At 34.5% G+C, this 18,098-nt stretch overlaps 1 protein-coding gene across 1 annotated transcript in view; it reads right to left on the minus strand.

Annotated features, from left to right (window-relative positions):
- The window catches only part of LOC137390578 (microtubule-associated protein futsch-like), a 78,927-nt gene that overhangs the window by 36,286 nt on the left and 24,543 nt on the right, over nt 1–18,098 (minus strand). Inside the window, exons 12-23 of the mRNA XM_068076908.1 lie at nt 17,157–17,208; nt 16,261–16,355; nt 14,517–14,712; nt 13,009–14,160; nt 10,671–11,108; nt 9,752–9,987; nt 8,665–8,752; nt 8,365–8,514; nt 8,091–8,187; nt 5,417–5,640; nt 3,697–3,828; nt 1,918–1,982 (exon numbers count right to left, since the gene is read on the minus strand). Of these exons, the coding sequence (XP_067933009.1) occupies nt 1,918–1,982; nt 3,697–3,828; nt 5,417–5,640; nt 8,091–8,187; nt 8,365–8,514; nt 8,665–8,752; nt 9,752–9,987; nt 10,671–11,108; nt 13,009–14,160; nt 14,517–14,712; nt 16,261–16,355; nt 17,157–17,208 (2,925 nt within the window). The remainder of the gene's footprint in view (nt 1–1,917; nt 1,983–3,696; nt 3,829–5,416; nt 5,641–8,090; nt 8,188–8,364; nt 8,515–8,664; nt 8,753–9,751; nt 9,988–10,670; nt 11,109–13,008; nt 14,161–14,516; nt 14,713–16,260; nt 16,356–17,156; nt 17,209–18,098) is intronic.

An 18,098-nucleotide genomic window follows, 5' to 3' on the forward strand; every position in this document is an offset into this window, starting at 1 on the left:
GTGTCTGAGCTATAGTAATACACACTGTATACGTGTCTGAGCTATAGTGATACATGCTGTATACGTGTCTGAGCTATAGTAATACATGCTGTATACGTGTCTGAGCTATAGTAATACATGCTGTATACGTGTCTGAGCTATAGTAATACATGCTGTATACGTGTCTGAGCTATAGTAATACACACTGTATACGTGTCTGAGCTATAGTGATACATGCTGTATACATGTCTGAGCTATAGTAATACATGCTGTATACGTGTCTGAGCTATAGTAATACATGCTGTATACGTGTCTGAGCTATAGTAATACATGCTGTATACATGTCTGAGCTATAGTAATACATGCTGTATACATGTCTGAGCTATAGTAATACATACTGTATACATGTCTGAGCTATAGTAATACATGCTGTATACATGTCTGAGCTATAGTAATACATGCTGTATACGTGTCTGAGCTATAGTAATACACACTGTATACGTGTCTGAGCTATAGTGATACATGCTGTATACATGTCTGAGCTATAGTAATACATACTGTATACATGTCTGAGCTATAGTAATACATGCTGTATACATGTCTGAGCTATAGTAATACACACTGTATACGTGTCTGAGCTATAGTGATACATGCTGTATACGTGTCTGAGCTATAGTAATACATGCTGTATACGTGTCTGAGCTATAGTAATACATGCTGTATACGTGTCTGAGCTATAGTAATACATACTGTATACATGTCTGAGCTATAGTTATACATGCTGTATACGTGTCTGAGCTATAGTAATACATGCTGTATACGTGTCTAAGCTATAGTAATACAAGCTGTATACGTGTCTGAGCTATAGTAATACATGCTGTATACGTGTCTGAGCTATAGTAATACACACTGTATACGTGTCTGAGCTATAGTGATACATGCTGTATACGTGTCTGAGCTATAGTAATACATGCTGTATACGTGTCTAAGCTATAGTACTACATGCTGTATACATGTCTGAGCTATAGTAATACATGCTGTATACATGTCTGGGCTATAGTAATACACACTGTATACGTGTCTGAGCTATAGTAATACATGCTGTATACATGTCTGAGCTATAGTAATACATGCTGTATACATGTCTGAGCTATAGTAATACATGCTGTATACATGTCTGAGCTATAGTAATACATGCTGTATACGTGTCTGAGCTATAGTACTACATGCTGTATACGTGTCTGAGCTATAGTGATACACACTGTATACGTGTCTGAGCTATAGTTATACATGCTGTATACGTGTCTGAGCTATAGTAATACATGCTGTATACGTGTCTGAGCTATAGTAATACATGCTGTATACGTGTCTGAGCTATAGTAATACATGCTGTATACGTGTCTGAGCTATAGTAATACATGCTGTATACATGTCTGAGCTATAGTAATACATGCTGTATACATGTCTGAGCTATAGAAATACATACTGTATACATGTCTGAGCTATAGTTATACATGCTGTATACATGTCTGAGCTATAGTAATACATGCTGTATACATGTCTGGGCTATAGTAATACACACTGTATACGTGTCTGAGCTATAGTAATACACACTGTATACGTGTCTGAGCTATAGTAATACATACTGTATACGTGTCTGAGCTATAGTAATACATGCTGTATACATGTCTGAGCTATAGTAATACATGCTGTATACATGTCTGGGCTATAGTAATACATACTGTATATGTGTCTGAGCTATAGTAATACATGATGTATACATGTCTGAGCTATAGTAATACATACTGTATACGTGTCTGAGCTATAGTAATACACACTGTATACGTGTCTGAGCTATAGTAATACATGCTGTATACATGTCTGAGCTATAGTTATACATGTACATGCTGAATAGCAAGGAAGGAAGGAATATTTCACCTGTTTTTGTGCATCCTTCTTAGCTTTGATCTCCAGTCGCTTCTTCTCTCTTTCGTCATCAGAGTCTAAAATAGTTCATTCACGTATGGTTGGTGTCATTGAGACAGCAGCTTGATGTCTAATGTTAGCCACTCCTAACTTCGATTGGAATTGGCTAGCAGAGCTAAAGTGAATGTCATTTCATAGAGAATGATAGACATTGCTGCCTGAAATATTGATGAGAGGCCTAATCACTGGCACCTATTGATGAATAATTAATATCTCAGATATATCGTAGGCTTCATACGTAATTAACAACCAGAATAACGGCTGCCAAAATAACGGCTGCCAGAATAATGGACTGCATATAACCGTATCCCTTAAACATGGACTGCATATAACCGTATCCCTTAAACATGGACTGCATATAACCGTATCCCTCAAACATGGACTGCATATAACCGTATCCCTTAAACATGGACTGCATATAACCGTATCCCTCAAACATGGACTGCATGTAACCGTATCCCTCAAACATGGACTGCATATAACCGTATCCCTTAAACATGGACTGCATATAACCGTATCCCTTAAACATGGACTGAATATAACCGTATCCCTTAAACATGGACTGCATATAACCGTATCCCTCAAACATGGACTGCATATAACCGTATCCCTTAAACATGGACTGCATATAACCGTATCCCTTAAACATGGACTGCATATAACCGTATCCCTTAAACATGGACTGCATATAACCGTATCCCTTAAACATGGACTGCATATAACCGTATCCCTTAAACATGGACTGCATATAACCGTATCTCTAAAACATGGACTGCATATAACCGTATCCCTTAAACATGGACTGCATATAACCGTATCCCTTAAACATGGACTGCATATAACCGTATCCCTTAAACATGGACTGCATATAACCGTATCCCTTAAACATGGACTGCATATAACCGTATCCCTTAAACATGGACTGCATATAACCGTATCCCTTAAACATGGACTGCATATAACCGTATCCCTTAAACATGGACTGCATATAACCGTATCCCTTAAACATGGACTGCATATAACCGTATCCCTTAAACATGGGCTGCATATAACCGTATCCCTTAAACATGGACTGCATATAACCGTATCCCTCAAACATGGACTGCATATAACCGTATCCCTCAAACATGGACTGCATATAACCGTATCCCTTAAACATGGACTGCATATAACCGTATCCCTTAAACATGGACTGCATATAACCGTATCCCTTAAACATGGACTGCATATAACCGTTAGGTAGTCGGCACAGACAAGTGCTGACTACCAAATGTAAAGACGCTGCTCTCGATTGTTTCTAGTTTTTTGAAACAGTAATGTACATTGATATTTTGTATTTAAAACTGACATTTAGGGAAAAGTTTCAAATGCTGTTCAATGATTATCGGAAAAGTTTGTATAACACCTGCTTGTTATAAAGTTGTTAAACAATCCTTGTATAACACAACTAATGTTAAACAATCCTTGTATAACACAACTAATGTTAAACGAGGAAAAAATTGTTTCACGCATTTGTCAGATTTTGCTGATGTCTGTCTCACACATTGCAGGCCACCTGCAAGTACTTGTCTGAATTATTACAGGACAACTGTGGGTGATTTTCACATAATGGAAATATTGTCTTCCAAATTGTGGGGCACCTGTTAGGGCTTGTCTCATATGTTACAGATGCTGGCAGGTTGTGTTGCCAATTAACGACTTTGCTGTAAATACGCCTGTTGCTTTCCTTACCAATGACATCTTCATAATCGGCAAATGCTTCAGAGGTTTTTGGTACTTCTGTTTCCATCTTTACTGACTTTTTCTTCCGTGGTTTTGCTGAAAATTTAACTTTGGTGTTCTCCTGCTCACCCTCTTTGACTCCTGCATTCAGAAACTTTCTATCATTAGTAAAACGACAGCAAATAAATTTTTAACAAATATCTATAAAAAGCTCTATATAATTTACTTCTAAAAATAAATTAAAAACCTCTATAAATGAGAGATCTATCAAATTTTACTTCGATGCCCTCATCACCTCGCTTAAGAATGGTTCTCCTTGTAGGTTTTTCCAAGAAGATAAAATCCTGTTCGACTAAAAGTAAAAAGCTTAAAGTTTGTCTGATGAGTTTAGTAGGTGCAATACATCTCTATAGCATTTAAAGCGATGTAGAATCTGTGTGCTAATGTACGATATAGCTAAACTATATCTGTGTGCTAATGTACGATATAGCTAAACTATATCTGTGTGATAATGTACGATATAGCTAAACTATATCTGTGTGCTAATGTACGATATAGCTAAACTATATTTGTGTGCTAATGTACGATATAGCTAAACTATATCTGTGTGCTAATGTACGGTATAGCTAAACTACATCTGTGTGCTACTGAAAAGTGTATCTAAACTAGGTCAGGCAATGGTAAATTGGGATATGAACTAACACTACGACAGAAAAATGAACAAAGAACCTAGTCCTCCTGAAAGTCAATGTATGTATGAATAAATGAATGAATGAGGAAACTACACATTGTACACAAATTTAAAAATAGATAGATTGGGGTTATAAAACTTAATAAAATTGTCTTACCACGACGAACTTTAAGAATTGATTTAAGCTGATCTGTTAAAATTGTGTCATCAAATGCTAAAATTACCAAGCATGCAAACAAAAACTTATTCAAAGAAATTCTATTTCTCTATTTGCTGATACAACCAGCATTTGACTCATATGCAGCTGATACAACCAGTATTTGGCTCATATGCAGCTGATACAACCGGCATTTGACTCATATGCAGCTGATAAAACCAGTATTTGACTCATATGCAGCTGATAAAACCAGTATTTGACTCATATGCAGCTGATACAACTAGCATTTGACTCATATGCAGCTGATACAACTAGCATTTGACTCATATGCAGCTGATACAACCGGCATTTGACTCATATGCAGCTGATACAACCAGTATTTGACTCATATGCAGCTGATGCAACCAGTATTCGACTCATATGCAGCTGATGCAACCAGTATTCGACTCATATGCAGCTGATACAACCAGTATTTGACTCATATGCAGCTGATGCAACCAGTATTCGACTCATATGCAGCTGATACAACCAGTATTCGACTCATATGCAGCTGATACAACCAGTATTCGACTCATATGCAGCTGATACAACCAGTATTTGATTCATATGCAGCTGATACAACCAGTATTCGACTCATACGCAGCTGATACAACCAGTATTTGACTCATATGCAGCTGATACAACTAGTATTTGACTCATATGCAGCTGATACAACCAGTATTTGACTCATATGCAGCTGATACAACCAGTATTCGACTCATACGCAGCTGATACAACCAGTATTTGACTCATATGCAGGGCAGAATCTTTAGCAATTCAAATTAAAAACTGCTGGTCACATGTCCATGGTCTATCTGAGTAGCGACTAGGAACTAATATACCTGGTTTTGTAACGTCAGCTGATTTCCTAGCTTCATTTCCTGTTATTTCTGGCTCAAGTTTGGTAGCTGGCTGCAAATCAATTTTGGTGACAGGCTTAGTTGGTTTTTGTTCCCATGCTTTTTTCTCTGGAACCTTAGCAATCTTTTTTGGATTAGGTAAAGCTTTAGGAGGAGGGGTATTTGGTTTAGGAGGAGCAGGCGTACTTTCTCTACTACTGTCATCGCTGAAATATTCACAGACTACGCTAGCTCTATTTTCTGCGTTGCAATAGGCAAATCTCTAACTTTATTTATACATTGTATATACAAGAAACAAAAGTTTATGCAAGGAAGACTTGAAACTTGTAAGCTTAGGTATACAAATTATATCTTTTGACAAAAGATTCAAGTATTTAGCACTATAATTGTTCAGTACATCTTTTGGTAAGTACAAAATAACATCATCACTCCGTGGATATCTTGTGCTTAGTCATGTCAGCTTCACCATTTATTCATCTTCAGTAAATCATATAGCTTAACCTGGCAGTTCACCTTTGACCAAATATGAACTCTATAAATCCTATTAGCTTGTTAGCATTGTGCCAGGGTTCTCAGTTGTTGAGCCCTAATTACTAGTGGATACTGGTGGATACATTACATCCAGTTTATTCCACTATATAAGCCCTTGATCATCGTTACACTGAATAGTGATAGCAACGTGCACTTCAATACAAGTACAAAATATTTGAACAATTATTCTAATTTAAGCATTAACATACTATGCTGGCTCCAACATATAAAATCAAAGGTAGAAAACAAAGAAAAATTTTACTTAAAATAATTGTTTTTGAAGAAATATTTGTTTTGAAATTTAAATACCAATCGCTGGGCTGAAGAAAATATTGGAAAAAAATACATTCATAACCTATTATATTTACAAATTCATTTTCAAAAAGGTTCCTACTCAGTTTTATTATTATCTATAGCTATACTCAGTTATATTATTATCTATAGCTACACTCAGTTATATTATTATCTATAGCTATACTCAGTTATATTATTATCTATAGCTATACTCAGTTATATTATTATCTATAGCTATACTCAGTTATATTATTATCTATAGCTATACTCAGTTATATTATTATCTATAGCTATACTCAGTTATATTATTATCTATAGCTATACTCAGTTATATTATTATCTATAGCTATACTCAGTTATATTATTATCTATAGCTATACTCAGTTATATTATTATCTATAGCTATACTCAGTTATATTATTATCTATAGCTATACTCAGTTATATTATTATCTATAGCTATACTCAGTTATATTATTATCTATAGCTATACTCAGTTATATTATTATCTATAGCTATACTCAGTTATATTATTATCTATAGCTATACTCAGTTATATTATTATCTATAGCTATACTCAGTTATATTATTATCTATAGCTATACTCAGTTATATTATTATCTATAGCTATACTCAGTTATATTATTATCTATAGCTATACTCAGTTATATTATTATCTATAGCTATACTCAGTTATATTATTATCTATAGCTATACTCAGTTATATTATTATCTATAGCTATACTCAGTTATATTATTATCTATAGCTACACTCAGTTATATTATTATCTATAGCTATACTCAGTTATATTATTATCTATAGCTATACTCAGTTATATTATTATCTATAGCTATACTCAGTTATATTATTATCTATAGCTATACTCAGTTATATTATTATCTATAGCTATACTCAGTTATATTATTATCTATAGCTACACTCAGTTATATTATTATCTATAGCTATACTCAGTTATATTATTATCTATAGCTATACTCAGTTATATTATTATCTATAGCTATACTCAGTTATATTATTATCTATAGCTATACTCAGTTATATTATTATCTATAGCTATACTCAGTTATATTATTATCTATAGCTATACTCAGTTATATTATTATCTATAGCTATACTCAGTTATATTATTATCTATAGCTATACTCAGTTATATTATTATCTATAGCTATACTCAGTTATATTATTATCTATAGCTATACTCAGTTATATTATTATCTATAGCTATACTCTGTTATATTATTATCTATAGCTATACTCTGTTATATTATTATCTATAGCTATACTCTGTTATATTATTATCTATAGCTATACTCAGTTATATTATTATCTATAGCTATACTCAGTTATATTATTATCTATAACTATACTCAGTTATATTATTATCTATAGCTATACTCAGTTATATTATTATCTATCCATCGTTTTTTTTGACGTCATCAAGTCGTTTGCACATGCGCTCGTTCACGAAAAAGCCGCCATTTTTGTAGAAAACGATCGTTGTTCTTTCATTTATTAGTACTTTTAAGTGTTGGTTTGATACTATAATAAAAAATTGGAAACAAAAACATTGTTTTCAAATTATCTTTGCAAAAGCTTCGTGTTTCTGACAAAAAAATTGTCTATAAAGATGGCTGACCACGATAAAATGACGTCACGAAAAAACGAAGGATTGTCCACGCCTTTCACAGGGTCTACTAAAAGAGTGAGGCGTGTGCAATATGACATAATCATTAGTAAATACAAACAACTAAGATAGCGCAGTACAGACAATGCCAATGTCTGCTTGTATTTCAAGAGAGCGAAAACTTACTCATCGAGAGACAGGAAATTAGCGAATGGATTGTTTGTTGTTTGCTGCTCCATGATCATTCTATGTTTATCTTGTATTGAGAGCTTTGGAGTGCTGGCTGCAAACATGAGTATAATAATAATAATAATAACATGAGTAGTAATGTTTATTAGCGCTAACTATTGCTATGTAAACATGCAGTTAGCAAACGGAACAGGTATTTGTTGGTTTCCAATAACGATAGCTAGAATGAGTATAAGAATGGCACAAATAGACATATTTGTCAGGGACTTACGTCTGTACATTCGGGACCGGTGCTTGCCTTTGCTATGATTATTAGGCACAGGGTTGCTAAAACTAAATGCCGGTGGAGCTTCTGGTTTCTTTTCTTCAGGAGCTGGAGTAGCTGCCTGTTTTGAGGCGGCAGCTCTTGAGGCATCAAGACCTGAACAGGTAAACAGAAATCTTTTATGACTCGCGATATGTAGAAATGATAAGGATTAATGCTGTATTTACAAGATGATGCGCAATAATGCGAAACTTTATTTTAGCAGTATAAAAACCATTGTTAACTAATGTACTATAAATCTCTTACCCCTCGGTGATTCTGTTTTATTTAAGGTTAGATCTGTTGGCTCATCACCAATTGGCTTTACAACCTTTTTAGGTTTTGTTCTAACAGGCTACAAAAGATTGAAAAGAATTAATGAATCAACGAAAAAAATCTAAACCCAAAAACAACAGACTTCAGACTATTATTACAACATCTTTGTTTTAAGTCAAAACTTAGCCTGTCATGACAAACTGTTGTTTTTGCGGAGTTGTCCCCACATCGAGCAGGCGTGCAAAACAACAGTTGTTTTGCTCACCCGCTCAACGGAGGGACAACTCCGCAAAAACAACAGCTTGACAGGACAGGCTTGTCAAAACCAAGCAATGACATGAACCAAATTGGACATCTATCCACAATGCAAGCCGACAAATAATAAACAAATCAAAGCAGAAAAGGAAACAATGATGAACAGGTCTAAAAAATAAATGGCTACCGAGTGTTTTGACTGTATAGGGTTAAGTGAGCCTATAGTTCCGATGCTTTGCTGCAATATTGCATAGCAGCAATAAGCCATGCAGCAAACTGTTGTTAAATAAAGGTTAAATGTTAAACTTATGTGTGCTCAGCAGCATTGCAGCAACATGTTGTAGAACAATGCATCATATTTTCTATGGTTTTGTGAAAACAAGTTGAGTATCTGCTATGAAAGTTGATTCTTTAGCTAATTATGTTGATCAAGGTAGTTTAAACTATCTCAAAAGATTTTATAAGTTTAAGATGAAACTCTACTGAGATTTGACCACCTTAATGTTTGATGACCTATCCATCATCAACAGAGTCTGATACAGTGGAAGAGAATACCGCCAAATATGAAATAAACTGAAACCGGAAACAGTAACTAGCATATGGTCAATAGGGGATGACTAACACGCCATTGGCAGATCACGATTATCATACCACAAGTAAAATTGATCGCTAGCACAACCTAACAACATAGTGACTGATACTCCAAAATGTTACGATATATGATATTGTCAAAATTAACAAACTATATATGGGCAAGAAGTCAAAAGAATTAGTTATAAGTAACTTCTTATTTATTAGTTGTCAGTTGCTGCTAGACACTCACCCCATCGACATCGGCATCGACTTCATGAAGTAGTCTTCTGAGCCGGATAATATCAACAGTGGCCAGTTTGCCATTGCGCTGTATAGAAATGGTGCGAGATGATTTTGAAGTCTTAGATGTTGAAGAGAAAGGTCTTTTAGGAGGCTCAACCTCTGGAGGTGGTTTCTTTTTGAAAAAGCTGAAACCAGTCTTTTTCGGAGTTTCTTGAATATCTTCGAGAGGCATGTCTTCTTGATCTGCACAGAATGGTGATTATGGTAATTGTGCAATTCTTAAGAATATCTAACAATAATATATCTAACATAAACCTTCCTTTAAAGTAAGTGAACAGATCAAAGCCAGCTTATCTCGAAATAAATGTACATGTATATTGAAACATTTAAAAATTGGAACTTGTTAGAGTGGCCTTGAGAACTGTAATGAAACTGAGTTTCACCAGTAAAACATGTCAAGGTAATCTATAAATCTTCTTGTTTCATTACAAAAATAGTTGATGTTGTTTCTTATTTTACAGTTGTTAAACAATAAGTACATACAATTTACAAAGTTCATGTTCAAAGTTCTCCATTCGATATCAAAGAACAGCAGTCGGATGAACCTTACTTTTGTTATCATGTAAAAATGACCTTTTATGAACTTATCTGAAAAGGTTGAGCTGTTGATACCAGTGGCCAATAGTCAGCTCACCTGACACTTACCTGACACTTGCCTGAAACTTGCTTGACACTTGCCTGACACTTACGTGACACTTGCCTGACACTTACCTGACATTGATTGAATTTTAGGAATAAATTATGTACATTGAAGATATTTAGTATTACAAGTTTAGAGCTTCTATCCTAAAAATGCATAAAGACATATGGAACTGGTCAATTTTTATGTACAGCAAATAGATTGTATCTCTTAAAATACCACACACCTGAATTGTTTTTCTTCTCCGAAGGTGGAGGTGTAGTTGTAGGAGTTTCCTCTTTAGCCTCAGCTACCGAAGGTTCAGGAGAAAGAGGGGACGGGTTGTCTGGTGTTTCAACTCTACCTTCAGTTACGGAAGGAACAGGGCTAGGTGGAGGAGTCCCGTAAGGAGTTTCTGCTCTAGCCTCAGCTACTGAAGGAGTAGGGGTAGGTGGGGGTGTCCCGTATGGAGTTACTGACCTAACCTCACCAATGGAAGGAGTAGGGGTAGGTGGAGGACTACCAAATGGCGTTACATCAACAGGTTCACCAACTGATGGATCTGGTGTTGGTATACGGGGATAGTCAGGTGTTTCAATTTTTCTCAACTCTGGTAGGGAGGGGGCCGGCGTTGGCTCACGACTGTAGTCTGGTGTTTCTATTACCCATGATGCGACAGATACCGCTAAAAGCATGTGATTATGTTCAAGATACCTATACATCATATAGCTATACACTATATGCTAGAAACTATATAGCTATACACTATATACTAGAAACTATAATGCTAAATACTATATACTAAAAACTATATAGCTATACACTATATACTAGAAACTATATAGCTATATACTATATACTAGAAACTATAATGCTAGATACTATATACTAAAAACTATATAGCTGTACACTATATACTAGAAACTATATTGCTATACACTATGTACTATAAACTATATTGCTATACGCTATGTACTATAAACTATATTGCTATACACTATGTACTATAAACTATATTTCTATACGCTATGTACCATAAACTATATTGCTATACACTATGTACTATAAACTATATTGCTATACGCTATGTACTATAAACTATATTGCTATACACTATATACTAGAAACTATATAGCTATACACTATATACTAAAAACTATATAGCTATACACTGTATACTAGAAACTATATAGCTATACACCATGTACTATAAACTATATTGCTATACACTATATACTAAAACTATATTGCTATACACTATGTACTATAAACTATATTGCTATACGCTATGTACCATAAACTATATTGCTATACACTATGTACTATAAACATTGCTATACGCTATGTACTATAAACTATATTGCTATACACTATATACTAGAAACTATATAGCTATACACTATATACTAAAAACTATATAGCTATACACTATATACTAGAAACTATATAGCTATACACCATGTACTATAAACTATATTGCTATACACTATATACTAAAAACTATATTGCTATACACTTTGTACTATAAACTATATTGATATACGCTATGTACCATAAACTATATTGCTATACACTATGTACTATAAACATTGCTATACGCTATGTACTATAAACTATATTGCTATACACTATATACTAGAAACTATATAGCTATACACTATATACTAAAAACTATATAGCTATATACTATATACTAGAAACTATATAGCTATACACCATGTACTATAAACTATATTGCTATACACTATATACTAAAAACTATATAGCTATACACTATATACTATAAACTATATTGTTATACACTATATACAGTAACTATAAACTATATTGCTATACACTATATACAGTAACTATAAACTGTATTGCTATACACTATAAACTATATTGCTATACACTATATATTATAAACTATATTGCTATACACTATATATTATAAACTATATTGCTATACACTATATACTATAAACTATAATGCTATACACTATATATTATAAACTATATTGCTATACACTATATACTATAAACTATATTGCTATACACTATATATTATAAACTATATTGCTATACACTATATATTATAAACTATATTGCTATACACTATATACTATAAACTATAATGCTATACACTATATATTATAAACTATATTGCTATACACTATATACTATAAACTATAATGCTATACACTATATATTATAAACTATATTGCTATACACTATATACTATAAACTACAATGCTATACACTATATACTATAAACTACAATGTATATAGCTTTACACAGGAACACAAAAAGTTGGTTGTCATCTGACTGCAGCTCACATAGTAACATGAAAGTGATAGTGATACACTGATAGCACCTCTAGCTTGTAATAGGATTCATTTTGTAAAGAAATAAATGTAGTCATGAGCTACTTGTGTTAAGTAAAACCCCTAAAAAGCTAAGCAGCATCGAGATCACACAATTAACAACAGTATGTATACAACATAAACCATAACTCATACAACTCCTACAACTCATACAACGCAAACCACAACAGCATATGACACGAGTTAGAAATTTATAAGCACAGAGATTCGACACTCACGGGGTGTTGGCGGTCTAGAATATGTAGGAGACCCTGGCTCTGAAGAGAAAGGCACAGAATCTAGACTGATTTCATCTATTTCAGGGGTTAATGGTGGAGGTGGTCCTTTTTTCTTTGGAATATGCTTTTTGAGATTCAGTACATCAAAAAAGGAAAATAAAGCCCTCTTTGGCTCAGGTTCAGATGATGTGAAGAACCTTAGGTGAGCGGGAAACTCGTCTTCTGAACCGCTATCTTCAGCGTGTGCGGATAATTGTGATGTATTAACTCTCAAAACCTCATCTATCGGGTCAGAAGTTTCCTGTCTGTTGATAGGAGTTCGTAAAGTTCGTGGAGTGCGCGGTGTATGCGCGGTATGCCTTCCCGATACAGGCTTGGAAGAGATAGGTCTCTTTGATTGCTCGCTAGGTGTACCCCTACTTTTGCTACGAACAGCGCTGTCAGGTTTCTTAAATTCTGAATGAGTTGACTTTTCTGGCGCAAAGCTCTGTTCTTTTCTAGTCACTGCGGAGTTAATGTCTTTGAGAGCAAAAGGTTTAGCAGGGTCTACTGCCTTAGTATTCGGTTTCAAAGGTTTAGTAGGGTCTACTGCCTTAGTATTCGGTTTCAATTGTTTAGCGGCTGATGTTTTAGCAGGCTGTAACTGTGTTTGCTCAACAGGCAATTTATTGCTCTCCTTTTCGGTATGAGTATTTTTTCCTGGCTTCTCTTCAACTCCTTTAGCTAAGCTCTTAGTTTTCTCTTCTTCAGCCGGCTTTTTTACTCCAACTTTTTTCTTTGCTCCCTTCTTTATAGACTGAGGCTTTACCGCTTCAACTGGCGCAGTTTCCTTTTTGTCCGACTCCTTGATGAGTTCTGTCACAGGCTCAGCTAGTACAGCTTCTTCTTTGTCAGGCTCCTTAATGAGTTCTGTCACAGGCTCAGCTAGTACAGCTGTGTTTGGTTCAACACTAGTTGGTGCTACTGGTTTAGCCTCAGGTTCTACAGCCTGAACAGTTGCAGGCGGAGAAGCTGAGCTAAAATCTTCTTTACTAACAGCTTCAACTAGTTTTTTACCTTTCTTTCTCTTTTTCTTCTTACTAAGCTGAGCTTTAGCGGGAGGCTCTTTTGTCTCAGGTAGTAACAGCTCAGGAGTTGATGGTACTTCTGCAGCTAACATTTCAACAACAATACAACATTCAGAAAAAATAAATTCCACTTGTTAGGAAGAAAGCAGGGATTGTTAGAGCACTGCACAGAGACTAGGAAAGCATAAAGAGTTTGTAGATGTAATTATAAAAGAAAAGTCATTATGTTAGCCGTAGAATTCAATAAACATCAATGTCTTTGCATGCCACTGTCACATTTATAAATTCATATAGGACAGATACATGCACACAACTTGCTCTACCATTTATGTACTTGGATAGTCTAGGCGTGATAGGAAGCTAAAGATTAAGACAGTTTAACATTAATATGTCCAACACGTATATAGATTTGTTAACAATTAGCCTTGAATGCATACTTACCAGGAACTGAAGGTGGACGGGGTGGAGTGTCTGGTCTCTTATAATCTGGAGTAAGCGCACGACCAGAGGCTACAGAGGGTGGCCTGCTGTCAGGTACCCGCGCAGGCTCTTCTGGTTCAACAGCAAAAACTTCTGGTTTTGTTTTCTCAACTGGCACCGGTTCAATATACTCATCCGGTTTCTCTTCCTTTATTGACTGTTTTTGAAAAAATAATAAAATGAGTCAAATAATATTCCTGCTGGTAGACTAGATATGAGGATCATAAGCTAAAAGTAACAAGCTAAACATAACTATGTAAAATGATTGTAAAATGAGAAGAATGTAAAGATGCAAGTAAGAGAAGAGCTTACCCGACAAGATGGCTACCAGTAAAAAAGTAAGATGAAATGTAGAGTAGATGAGTGCACCTACCATGACAACACCAACAACATTATGTGCTGAAGACAAAGAATTTACCATTTGTTTAGCAACGACAATAAATGAATACAATGAATATTGGATATTGATGATACCAATCAATACCGCTAAATGAACACAAAGAAAATATATTGATGCCCCAACTACCAACAATAAAGTATTTAGTCTTGCAACGATTGATTTGGATGCTTGACAGTGGCCAAGAGTTGAGATGAAAGCAGCAATCGTCAGATTTATACTGACCCAGATATGACACAACCACAACCATTGAGATAGGTTTCATGTCCATCATCTATCAATCGAACATAATTATGTTAAGAGTAGTCTTCTCCTAACGCCTTGATTCAGGATAATCTTGCAAACAACTACTTTTATGCTATGTTCAACATTAGTAAACTACATGTTATTATGTTAGGAGTAGTCTTCTCCTAACACATTGGGTCAGGATGAACCTGCAGATTATACAATAAATATTTAATTTAGAATTCTACATTATATTGTACTAAGAATCGTTTTCTCTAATCTTATTGGATCATGATCATTCCATAAATGTACTCTTATAGACTGAGACCTAATAATCCTATTAACGCAATAACACAAAGAGTTTCTGATTATAACTCATAAGTAATAGGTTGATGTCTAGTGACAGCATATTTGGATGTATATGTGGATATATCAATACTCGCAATTTGAATAATAGTGCATACCTATACAGAATATTTAGTGCTATATACTAATTGATATTTTACAATTACGCAAGTGAAACATTGATTGGGACTTGAAAATACATGTAAGTAAAATTTCAGATGATCATGAGGTAGTGTCATAGATGTAACAAAATAGGCTCAATATTCATGAGTGAGACAACTCACAAGAAGCGATGTAAATGACACGAGACAAAGTATAAAGGATCTATAGTTGACGTGAAACAATAAGTGAATTTTAAGTACACAGATCTGTAGTCGCATTTTAGTTTTGAAAAAAATCCATTTTGATTAAAAAAATTTTAACAATCAGCCGTTTGTCACGATGTAATGTAACAATATGTGGACTATGAAACATAACAAGCAAAAGAATTAGAAAACCTAAAAATGAGTAAATTTTTCATTCAGGCAATAAAGTTGAAATATAAACTAATTATTTTTTCAACTTTAGGTACCTAGTCAAAAACTGCCTTCATTCAATAGTTCTTCTAACAGAGCTGTCATTGGAGAAATTGCAAAATATGAGTTCTTTTGTCTCTACAATGGATCATTAGCCTCTGACTACTAACTTTGAAACAGCATTATTAATGATGCGATGTGTTAAAATAACAATATAGTTTACCTGTACTCTCGACTTCCTTCCATCTAGCGTGTCATAGTCATACGTGTCACTCGGCTTTTTCCGTCTGCGCCGTCTCTTTTTCTTTTTTTCTTTTGCTGAAAAATAGCATTTATCATCATTTATCTGTAACAGCTGGTCAGCTATAAACTAACCAGAGATATCATACAGAGTTAACATCTGATATACGATATATGTAACTAACCAGAGATATCATACAGCGTTAAGATACAGAGTTAAGTTGATACATCCAAATCAACTGATGTTTGGTTTTTCGATGCATAAAGCAAAGAGTTAAGAAAGTATTTTAGCACTACTAAGGTTGGTATTACCAGCACTACTAAGGTTGGTATTACCAGCACTACTAAGGTTGGTATTACCAGCACTACTAAGGTTGGTATTACCAGCACTACTAAGGTTGGTATTACCAGCACTACTAAGGTTGGTATTATCAACAAGGCGAATAGGAAGGGCTGATAAATCTCAACAAGAGCTATTATAATGATTTGGATTTTTAAGTTTAACACATTATTAAACTTGTTAAAAAGTATGTATATATATTTTTGTGATAAATTTAGTTTCCCTTTTGAGTTTGGTAGCCTAAGCTATGATGGTTGATCTGAGTTGGTCATAATAAGCTATCAAAAACAATTATACACAAAATACTTGGCTATTTCTTAGATGTTAACAATATGGCAGCATGTAGAAGAGAAAAGGAACTATAGTAGAAACTAAAAAAATGGCGATACTAAAACATTATAGGGTGATTAATTAAATTAGTAACCTAATTAGTAATTAAATTAGTAACATGATGATAGAATAGTATTTATTGTCAAAACTAAAAAAGGCTTCAGAGTGTTTTGCTTGGATGTTAACAATTAATAATTGAAGTATCTTACCTTCTTCAGCTAAGGAGATGTCAGCATTGTCTGAATGTTGTCCATCCGCAATCTAGAAAGATACCAAATAGAAATAGAGTATGATGACGGTTGACCACAAGAAATATTTAAAAACTTAAAAAAATATTTTTACTGCCCTGCAATTAGATTTGACTCAAATGACTGAAACCTGTTTGAGATACAAATCCTCTTTGAAACCTGTTTGAGATACAAATCCTCTTTGAAAGGATTTCGCAGAAGAACATCAATTGTATCTCAAGTATCTGTAACTTTTATGATTGCCTATAAAGTGAATCTAAAAATAATTATGTGCCATCTCTTACACTGTTTCCATCTCTTACACTATGTTTCCATCGCACGGATGATGCAGATTTGGAATCATGTGCTCATGCAGATTTACTGTGTGATAGGCGTTTGGGTATCAGCATGTTGAGTTACCGTGTGATAGGTGTTTCAATGGACAATCACCTGATGTGGAATAATGCGGGTGTTAAAATGCTAAGGAATTCTAAATGGGAGGTCATAGCGGCACACTCCTGTCTCACTTAGCAGCATCCTCTTGAAATAGGAACGACTGAAGTGCTGAAAGTGTTTAAAATGGAATAGCATGCATGGCATTTTCTTGCGCATCATTCGCAAGTGCCGTTTCCATATTTAGCAAGCACGAAACATTCGATAAAAATTTGCGAGTAACAAAACTCACTTGACTTGCAGGTTTTTTCATCTCCATCTTGCGGATGCAAACTTAATGATTAACCGCGTCATGGAAACATTGTGATAAACATAGTGTCATGGAAACATTGTGCATGAGACAAGATTTTTCATGACAATTAACAATAATGCTTGCCTACAGTACCCACGAGAGAATGCTGTGTAATGTGGATGCGTGTAGGTTTAAACAGATGTTTTATGTATTGAACACAACGTGACATATGCATAAGT

This window comes from Watersipora subatra, chromosome 3, assembly GCF_963576615.1.
Source record: "Watersipora subatra chromosome 3, tzWatSuba1.1, whole genome shotgun sequence".
NCBI classification, from domain to species: domain Eukaryota; kingdom Metazoa; phylum Bryozoa; class Gymnolaemata; order Cheilostomatida; family Watersiporidae; genus Watersipora; species Watersipora subatra.